Source organism: Carcharodon carcharias, chromosome 35, assembly GCF_017639515.1.
Source record: "Carcharodon carcharias isolate sCarCar2 chromosome 35, sCarCar2.pri, whole genome shotgun sequence".
In the NCBI taxonomy this organism is placed as follows: Eukaryota; Metazoa; Chordata; class Chondrichthyes; order Lamniformes; family Lamnidae; genus Carcharodon; species Carcharodon carcharias.
Genome location: NC_054501.1, coordinates 3,884,513 through 3,894,832, shown reverse-complemented (window position 1 = coordinate 3,894,832; position 10,320 = coordinate 3,884,513). Strand labels below are relative to the sequence as shown.

The window sequence follows — 10,320 nt, the reverse complement described above, 5'->3', positions numbered from 1 at the left end:
AAGCTCCCTCTACACTGTCCCCATCAAACACTCCCAGGACGGGTACAGCACGGGGTTAGATACAGAGTAAAGCTCCCTCTACACTGTCCCCATCAAACACTCCCAGGACAGGTACAGCACGGGGTTAGATACAGAGTAAAGCTCCCTCTACACCGTCCCCATCAAACACTCCCAGGACAGGTACAGCACAGGGTTAGATACAGAGTAAAGCTCCCTCTACACTGTCCCCATCAAACACTCCCAGGACAGGTACAGCATGAGGTCAGATACAGAGTAAAGCTCCCTCTACACTGTCCACATCAAACACTCCCAGGACAGGTACAACACGGGGTTAGATACAGAGTAAAGCTCCCTCTACACTGTCACCATCAAACACTCCCAGGACAGGTACAGCACAGGGTTAGATACAGAGTAAAGCTCCCTCTACACCGTCCCCATCAAACACTCCCAGGACAGGTACAGCATGAGGTCAGATACAGAGTAAAGCTCCCTCTACACTGTCCACATCAAACACTCCCAGGACAGGTATAGCACGGGGTTAGATACAGGGTAAAGCTCCCTCTACACTGTCCCCATCAAACACTCCCAGGACAGGTACTGCACGGGGTTAGATACAGAGTAAAGCTCCCTCTACACTGTCCACATCAAACACTCCCAGGACAGGTACAGCACGGGGTTAGATACTGAGTAAAGCTCCCTCTACACTGTCCCCATCAAACACTCCCAGGACAGGTACAGCACGGGGTTAGATACTGAGTAAAGCTCCCTCTACACTGTCCCCATCAAACACTCCCAGGACAGGTACAGCACGGGGTTAGATACAGAGTAAAGCTCCCTCTACAGTGTCTCCAATCAGTTAAGAGAGAATAAATGCCTCAAGGATATGAATGAAAGCCTTTTATTTTGTTTCAAAGGGACAACTCCATGAGACAGGGGCCGGGAAAACAGAAACGCAAGCGGATGTCGGCGACCGAGGGAGGCCTTGTTCCCGGTGCGGCTGGGAGCAAAGAGGAGGCCCTGTGGACCCCCTTACTGCTGCTTGTCCAGGAGAACGAGAGGCTTACGGTGGGGGTAGGGGGGGAGGTGGGGTGGGGGGTGGGCAATTTGGCCTGTCTGGGACGAGGAGCTGGTGGAAACGGACACGGCTTAGTCCCGAGCCAAGAGCACGGCCTTCCCCGGTGGGTTTGGGGTGGTGGGGGGGGGGGGAGCCAACATTTCGAATCGTCCCGCGCTTCAGGCACCAGCTCCGGCTTCCCCGCGTTGTCGTCAGGTATCGGGAGGGCCTCACCGCCAACCCCCCGCCAAAACCCCGGCGCCGAGTGTCAAAGGTCGGCCGGCGCTCCCGTCGCCGAGGAAATGGTGCCCAGTCCCACCCCAAGACGTTCCTCAAACCCCTGCAACGGCCCCTCCTTAGCGTGGCCGCTGACATCGTGCCTCGAGGACGGGGGAGGGGGGGAGGGGTAGCCTCGTGTGGTTTTTGGGTGGCACCCCCTTTGGGGGTTGGGGGGGGGGGGGCGGTTCTCCTCTCACTGCGTCCCCTTGCCGACCACGTCGACCAATCCCCCATGTTGAGCACTTACGCATTCTGGTCAATACGTTCCCACCACCCCCCCTCCCTCCCCAACTCACCGTCAAGTAATAAGCCCTCGCACCAGGAGCAATGCCATCGAGTCCCTCAGGTGAACAACGACCCCTGTTTACCCCCCCACCCCCCCGCCCCAACCAAGCTCCAGTCATTGGCACTCGTGTCACTGCCTCCTCGTCTTCCGGAAGACAATTCGGGTGTATTGTACTCCCGTGGGCCAACCCAGCCCGGAAGCGACTCCGATGACACAGCAGGCCAACCGCTGTCCGGCGTTCCCATGCACCAGGCTCCCGGGGCTGTCATGGTGACCCAGGTCATCCTCGTTCTCGTGGATCTGCGTCCGGCAATTGGAGGGGGCGACATGAGGGGGAAGAAAAACACACGTGGGACTCTCACCCCAAACACGTCTACCGGCGAGCTGCGTCCTCAAAACCACCCCCCCCACCCCCACCCCGCGCAAGCTCCATTCACCGCAGCGCACCCCCTCCCACCAGGGTCGCTGACCTACACCCCTCCCTATCTCTGTAACCTCCGCAAGCCCCCACAACCCTCCCTATCTCTGTAACCTCCGCAAGCCCCTACAACCCTCCGTATCTCTATAACGTTTGCCAATGTCAGGCGCACGGCTCCGTCTGGACTGGGCTGGAAGTTCCCCAAATCACCGGCGTGGCTACAGGAAAGAGAACCATTAGGGAAAAAGCAACGTGGGGAAGTGTTTGTCCGAGATTCAGGAAGACTGGCCCCAAAAAAAAGTCCTGGTGTCCCTCAGGTCGCGAGAATGCTCCATGAAACCCGACGACCCCCATATCCTCAACGCCACAGGCGCTCTCTCAGCGCTGACCATCCGACAGTACAGCTCTCCCTCAGCACTGACCCTCCGACAGTGCGGTGCTCCCTCAGCGCTGACCCTCCGACAGTGCGGCGTTCCCTCAGCACTGACCCTCCGACAGTGCGACGCTCCCTCAGTGCTGACCCTCCGACAGCACAGAGCTCCCTCAGCACTGACTCTCTGACAGTGCGGCGCTCCCTCAGCACTGACCCACCGACAGTGCGGCACTCCCTCAACACTGACCCTCCGACAGTGCGGTGCTCCCTCAGCACTGACCCTCCGACAGTGCGGTGCTCCCTCAGCACTGACCCTCCGACAGTGCGGTGCTCCCTCAGCACTGACCCTCTGACAGTGTGGCACTCCCTCAGCACTGACCCTCCGACAGTGAGGCGCTCCCTCAGCACCGACACTGGGGATGGTGTCAGTCCTGGGAAGCACGACCTCCCGGCGCAGAGTGCAACGCCGCAGCCACGATCCGCTGGATGGAGGGCACCCTCCTGGTAACACGCCCCTCAGGAGCACTCACCACGATGGATCGGCCGACGATGGAATGGGACCCCTGGAGATGCAGCTGCACGTTTGCCAATGTCAGGCGCACGGCTCCGTCTGGACTGGGCTGGAAGTTCCCCAAATCACCGGCGTGGCTACAGGAAAGAGAACCATTAGGGAAAAAGCAACGTGGGGAAGGGTTTGTCCGAGATTCAGGAAGACTGGCCCCAAAAAAAAGTCCTGGTGTCCCTCAGGTCGCGAGAATGCTCCATGAAACCCGACGACCCCCATATCCTCAACGCCACAGGCGCTCTCTCAGCGGTGACCCTCCGACAGTGCGGCTCTCCCTCAGCACTGACCCTCCGACAGTGCGGCGCTCCCTCAGCGCTGACCCTCCGACAGTGCGGCGTTCCCTCAGCACTGACACTCCGACAGTGCGGCGCTCCCTCAGCGCTGACCCTCCGACAGTGCGGCGTTCTCTCAGCACTGACCCTCCCACAGTGCAGCGTTCCCTCAGCACTGACCCTCCGACAGTGCGGCGCTCCCTCAGCACTGACCCTCCAACAGTGCGGCGCTCCCTCAGCACTGACCCTCCAACAGTGCGGCACTCCCTCAGCGCTGACCCTCCAACAGTGCAGCACTCCCTCAGCGCTGACCCTCCGACAGTGCGGCACTCCCTCAGAACTGACCCTCCGACAGTACGTCGCCCCCTCAGCACTGACCCTCCGACAGTGCGGCACTCCCTCAGCACTGACCCTCCGACAGTGCGGCGCTCCCTCAGCACTGACCCTCCGACAGTGCGGCGCTCCCTCAGTGCTGACCACACAGCCCTCCCGCTCCGTCACGGGTCCCCTCGTGTTCAGGCCGCCCTACCTAGTCGAATAGCAGTTTTAAAATTGATGATCGTTCGCGGCAAATGAACCAGACAGAGGTGGGGGGAGCGGGCAAGGGGAGATGAGGAGAATTTTATTTACTTTGAACCTAGTGAGTTGTTGTGATCTGGAAGGCGCTGTCCGAAAGGGCTGGGGAAGCAGATTCACCCTCACTAAAGAGGGGAGTTGGAGGAGGACGGGAAGGGGATTAATTTGAGGGACTGCGGAGGAAAGGGAGCGGGAGGGGAGCAGAGAGTGTGGGACTAAGTGCATAGCTCTTTCAAAAGGGCTAGTAGAGGCAGGATGGACCGAACAGCCCCACCCCTCTCACCGTGCTGTGACATCGCCAGCTATCCTATCACCTGTAACGCAAAAGCACATGAGGTTTACAAATTCCACAGTCCCCGACCAGCTCAGCTGCGAGCGCTGACAGAGGCCCCTCCCCCGCGTACTGTAGGCCCCCTTCCCCAACTCTGCACCTGCCGTGTTTCTTGTTGTGAGGGTTAAAATGGCCGCCCAGCGTCTCACAGCCTTGGCTCAGGTCCCCGAACTCGTGGATGTGCATGGCGTGCGATTTCCTGTTGCTTGGGAATCCGTGAAGGTCCAGCATGATCTCCGTCCTGTTACTGCTCTGTGGGGTTGAGGAATTAGCATACCGTGAGTGAGTACATAGAGTAAAGCCCCCGCTACACCGTCCCCATCAAACACTCCCAGGACAGGTACAGCACGGGGTTAGATACAGAGTAAAGCTCCCTCTACACCGTCCCCATCAAACACTCCCAGGACAGGTACAGCATGAGGTTAGATATAGAGTAAAGCTCCTCTACACCGTCCCCATCAAACACTCCCAGGACAGGTACAGCACGGGGTTAGATACAGAGTAAAGCTCCTCTACACCGTCCCCATCAAACAATCCCAGGACAGGTACAGCACGGGGTTAGATACAGAGTAAAGCTCCCTCTACACCGTCCCCATCAAACACTCCCAGGGCAGGTACAGCACGGGGTTAGATACAGAGTAAAGCTCCCTCTACACTGTCCCCATCAAACACTCCCAGGACAGGTATAGCACGGGGTTAGACACAGAGTAAAGCTCACTCTACACCGTCCCCATCAAACACTCCCAGGGCAGGTACAGCACGGGGTTAGATACAGAGTAAAGCTCCCTCTACACTGTCCCCATCAAACACTCCCAGGACAGGTACAGCACGGGGTTAGATACAGAGTAAAGCTCCCTCTACACTGTCCCCATCAAACACTCCCAGTACAGGTACAGCACAGGGTTAGATACAGAGTAAAGCTCCCTCTACACCGTCCCCATCAAACACTCCCAGGACAGGTACAGCACGGGGGTTAGATACAGAGTAAAGCTCCCTCTACACCGTCCCGAACCCCAAACCCTCAGGAGTGACGATGCCTGAAGCGGTGGAACATCCCGGTTCCTCTCTGTACCTGGTCTCCAACTGGGAGGCAGGGTCAGGGTCGAGGCGGAGACAGATTACAACCCGAGAATCTAACCCACCACCCCAGCCACTTCCCCGGTTGCTGCCCCAGGTCGGTGGTGGTGGGGGTGGGCGGAGTGTGCATCTTAGCTTCGGACAACCGCTCCTGAAGCTGCCAGTCATGAGTCCAGGAGCGTTTGGCGGCCGGGATAGATCCTTAAAGGAGCCAATTCGACTGGGTATGTCGGGGTGTGGGGTGTGGGGGGTGGGGGGGGGGGGGGGGGGGGTTGGGGTCAATGACATGCTCACCGCCCACCTACCCCTCCCCCCACCCCTCCCACCTCCCCAACGCCCCCCGCGCCCCTCCCCCGTTGACATACCTGCCTCTGAATTCGGATCTCCCCCGTGATGTTGCTGTCTCGCGTTCCCCCTCGGGTGTTGGGCTGCACCAGGCAGATGGCGTGTGCCGCGGGGCCCTGCTCCTGGAACGATCCGGAACAAAAAGCCCTCATCCCACGGCCGCAGCAACAACAACAGCAACAACAGCAACAACCACCACCACCACCACCACCGGGGTCCGCGTGGCAGCCGGGAGTTTGGTCTGGGCCTACACGCGGCCACTGCTCGGCTCCCCTTCACGGTCGGTGAAGGGAGGGCGCTGCTGTAATGCGGGGGGGGGGTGACGCCAATTTATGCACAGCAAGATCCCACAAACGGCCGACAGTGATGGCCGGCGCAGGGCGTCCGCGTTTTGCGGGTTGTCGGTTGAGGGGGTGACGGTGGCCCCAGGACAACCCCCCCCCACCCTCAACAAACACCACAGCCCCCTACTCTTTCATTCCCCCAATATTGGCCGCGGGATCATCACCAGGCGGATAAGGCCTAGATTGGCATCTCGTCTGATTTACGGCAGCTCTGACCACAGCGCGGCGCTCCCTCAGCGTTGACCCTCCGACAGTGCGGCACTCCCTCAGCACCGACCCTCAGACAGTGCGGCGCTCCCTCAGCACCGACCCTCCGACAGTGCGGCGCTGCCTCAGCACTGACCCTCCGACAGTGCGGCGCTCCCTCAGCGCCGACCCTCCGACAGTGCGGCGCTCCCTCCGCACTGACCCTCCAACAGCGCGGCGCTCCCTCAGCACCGACCCTCCGACAGCGCGGCGCTCCCTCCGCACTGACCCTCCGACAGTGCGGTGCTCCCTCAGCGCTGACCCTCCGACAGTGCGGCGCTCCCTCAGTACTGACCCTCCGACAGTGCGGCGCTCCCTCAGCGCCGACCCTCCGACAGTGCGGCGCTCCCTCAGCACTGACCCTCCGACAGTGCGGCGCTCCCTCAGCACCGACCCTCCCACAGTGCGGCGCTCCCTCAGCACTGACCCTCCGACAGTGTGGCGCTCCCTCAGCACTGACCCTCCGACAGTGCGGAGCTACCTCAGCACTGACCCTCCGACAGTGCGGCACTCCCTCAGCACTGACCCTCCGACAGTGCGGATCTCCCTCAGTACTGACCCTCCGACATTGCGGATCTCCCTCAGTACTGACCCTCCGACAGTGCGGCGCTCCCTCAGCACTGACCCTCCGACAGTGCGGCGCTCCCTCAGCACTGACCCTCCATGACAGTGCGGCGCTCCCTCAGCACCGACCCTCCGACAGTGCGGCGCTCCCTCAGCACTGACCCTCCATGACAGTGCGGCGCTCCCTCAGCACCGACCCTCCGACAGCGCGGCGCTCCCTCAGCACCGACCCTCCGACAGTGCGGCGCTCCCTCAGCACCGACCCTCCGACAGTGCGGCGCTCCCTCAGCACTGACCCTCCGACATTGCGGATCTCCCTCAGTACTGACCCTCCGACAGTGCGGAGCTACCTCAGCACTGACCCTCCGACAGTGCGGATCTCCCTCAGTACTGACCCTCCGACATTGCGGATCTCCCTCAGTACTGACCCTCCGACAGTGCGGATCTCCCTCAGTACTGACCCTCCGACATTGCGGATCTCCCTCAGTACTGACCCTCCGACAGTGCGGATCTCCCTCAGTACTGACCCTCCGACATTGCGGCGCTCCCTCAGCACTGACCCTCCGACAGTGCGGAGCTACCTCAGCACTGACCCTTCGACAGTGCGGAGCTACCTCAGCACTGACCCTCCGACAGTGCGGATCTCCCTCAGTACTGACCCTCCGACATTGCGGATCTCCCTCAGTACTGACCCTCCGACAGTGCGGCGCTCCCTCAGCACTGACCCTCCATGACAGTGCGGCGCTCCCTCAGCACCGACCCTCCGACAGTGCGGCGCTCCCTCAGCACTGACCCTCCATGACAGTGCGGCGCTCCCTCAGCACTGACCCTCCATGACAGTGCGGCGCTCCCTCAGCACCGACCCTCCGACAGTGCGGCGCTCCCTCAGCACTGACCCTCCATGACAGTGCGGCGCTCCCTCAGCACCGACCCTCCGACAGTGCGGCGCTCCCTCAGCACTGACCCTCCATGACAGTGCGGCGCTCCCTCAGCACCGACCCTCCGACAGTGCGGCGCTCCCTCAGCACTGACCCTCCATGACAGTGCGGCGCTCCCTCAGCACCGACCCTCCGACAGTGCGGCGCTCCCTCAGCACCGACCCTCCATGACAGTGCGGCGCTCCCTCAGCACCGACCCTCCGACAGTGCGGCGCTCCCTCAGCACCGACCCTCCGACAGTGCGGCGCTCCCTCAGCACTGACCCTCCATGACAGTGCGGCGCTCCCTCAGCACCGACCCTCCATGACAGTGCGGCGCTCCCTCAGCACTGACCCTCCATGACAGTGCGGCGCTCCCTCAGCACCGACCCTCCGACAGTGCGGCGCTCCCTCAGCACTGACCCTCCATGACAGTGCGGCGCTCCCTCAGCACCGACCCTCCGACAGTGCGGCGCTCCCTCAGCACCGACCCTCCATGACAGTGCGGCGCTCCCTCAGCACTGACCCTCCATGACAGTGCGGCGCTCCCTCAGCACCGACCCTCCATGACAGTGCGGCGCTCCCTCAGCGCCGACCCTCGGACAGTGCGGCGCTCCTTCAGTACTGACGCTCCGACAGTGCGGCGCTCCCTCAGCGCCGACCCTCCGACAGCGCGGCGCTCCCTCAGCGCCGACCCTCCGACAGCGCGGCGCTCCCTCCGCACTGACCCTCCATGACAGTGCGGCGCTCCCTCAGCACTGACCCTCCATGACAGTGCGGCGCTCCCTCAGCACCGACCCTCCATGACAGTGCGGCGCTCCCTCAGCACCGACCCTCCGACAGTGCGGCGCTCCCTCAGCACTGACCCTCCATGACAGTGCGGCGCTCCCTCAGCACTGACCCTCCATGACAGTGCGGCGCTCCCTCAGCACCGACCCTCCGACAGTGCGGCGCTCCCTCAGCACTGACCCTCCATGACAGTGCGGCGCTCCCTCAGCACCGACCCTCCATGACAGCGCGGCGCTCCCCTCCGCACTGACCCTCCATGACAGTGCGGCGCTCCCTCAGCACCGACCCTCCATGACAGTGCGGCGCTCCCTCAGCACTGACCCTCCATGACAGTGCGGCGCTCCCTCAGCACCGACCCTCCATGACAGCGCGGCGCTCCCTCCGCACTGACCCTCCATGACAGTGCGGCGCTCCCTCAGCACCGACCCTCCATGACAGCGCGGCGCTCCCTCCGCACTGACCCTCCATGACAGTGCGGCGCTCCCTCAGCACCGACCCTCCATGACAGTGCGGCGCTCCCTCAGCACTGACCCTCCATGACAGTGCGGCGCTCCCTCAGCACCGACCCTCCATGACAGCGCGGCGCTCCCTCCGCACTGACCCTCCATGACAGTGCGGCGCTCCCTCAGCACCGACCCTCCATGACAGCGCGGCGCTCCCTCCGCACTCAGAGGCGAGCGCGAGGCCCAGAGGGCGCTTGAGTCTGATCTCCACGTCCAAGCCAGTCGGGGAGGCAAGAGGGAGGCGGGCTCTGTCGGCCCAAGGCCTCGGGGCCTGGTGGCCAAGGCAGGCAGGCCGGCCCAGCAGCGCTTACGAGGGAGATAAAACCCGAATCCTGCGCAGCGGTGAATTGCGGCCTGGTTTAGGTTTTACCTACCCCTCGACTGTGTGCCCTGTGTCCAGCGTCCCTCCCGGTCTCCGCGCATCCACAATCTGTCCACAAGATAGAGCCACAGTGAGCGTCATTCCCCGCTTTCAGACGACCCCTGCCCTGCCCCCTCCCCTCCCCTCCCCGCCACCCGCCACCCGCCAAACCAGCCTCGTTCTCATGAATAAGAGAGACAAGGAACGGGATAGGGAGCCATTAGGGCACAGGAGGTGGCCGTTCAGCCCATCGCGGTCACCCTGGTTCTCCTGTACCACTCCCTGCTCTCTCTCTCTCTATCTCTCTGTGGGCCCGGCAAGCTTACATCCCTCAAACGCTCGTCCGGTTCCCCCTTTCGAAACCGTTCGCTTTCTCCCCAGGGTCGTCACCGCTCCAAAATCTGCGCCCCGGCCCCGGCCCCTCCCCCGGCCCCTCCCCCTCCCCCTCCCCCGGCCCCGGCCCCTCCCCCTCCCCCGGCCCCTCCCCCGGCCCCGGCCCCTCCCCCGGCCCCGGCCCCTCCCCCGGCCCCGGCCCCGGCCCCTCCCCAGGGAGTCAGAGTGAGGGAGAGAGAGGGACAGAGAGAGACTGAGAGATGATAGGAGAAAGAGTGACAGAGATTGACAGGCAGGAAATGAGAATCAGGGACTGTGACCAAGAGATGGAGGGAGAACGAGACAGAGAGAGGGACACAGAAGTGAGAGAAGAAAGATATAGACAACAGAGTGACAGAGAGAAAGAGAGGGATGGAGTGAGAGAAGGAAGAGAGACAGGCAGCTATGGAGACGGCATGAGGGAGAGAGAGAGAGAGACAGAGAGGGGGAGGAGAAAGGGTCAGGGAGTGACAGAAACTGATAGGGATAGGGAGGGAAGGAGACAGAGAGCGGGAGGGGGAAGGGAGTGACAAAAAGTGATAGAGAGGGGGGAAAAGAGAGGGGGAGAAAAAGAGAGAGAGAGAGAGAAAGAGAGACAGACAGAGAGAGAGAGAGAGAGAGAGCCAGGAGAAGTGACAGAGAGAGAGAT

At 62.2% G+C, this 10,320-nt stretch overlaps 1 protein-coding gene across 1 annotated transcript in view; it reads right to left on the bottom strand.

The window, feature by feature from the left end:
* Positions 1–877: 877 nt before the first annotated feature.
* The window catches only part of LOC121272760 (superoxide dismutase [Cu-Zn]-like), a 48,217-nt gene continuing 38,774 nt past the window's right edge, over positions 878–10,320 (bottom strand). The window contains exons 4-8 of the mRNA XM_041179541.1: positions 9,313–9,368; positions 5,597–5,698; positions 4,255–4,406; positions 2,941–3,058; positions 878–1,919 (exon numbers count right to left, since the gene is read on the bottom strand). Of these exons, the coding sequence (XP_041035475.1) occupies positions 1,749–1,919; positions 2,941–3,058; positions 4,255–4,406; positions 5,597–5,698; positions 9,313–9,368 (599 nt within the window). The 3' untranslated portion in view covers positions 878–1,748. The remainder of the gene's footprint in view (positions 1,920–2,940; positions 3,059–4,254; positions 4,407–5,596; positions 5,699–9,312; positions 9,369–10,320) is intronic.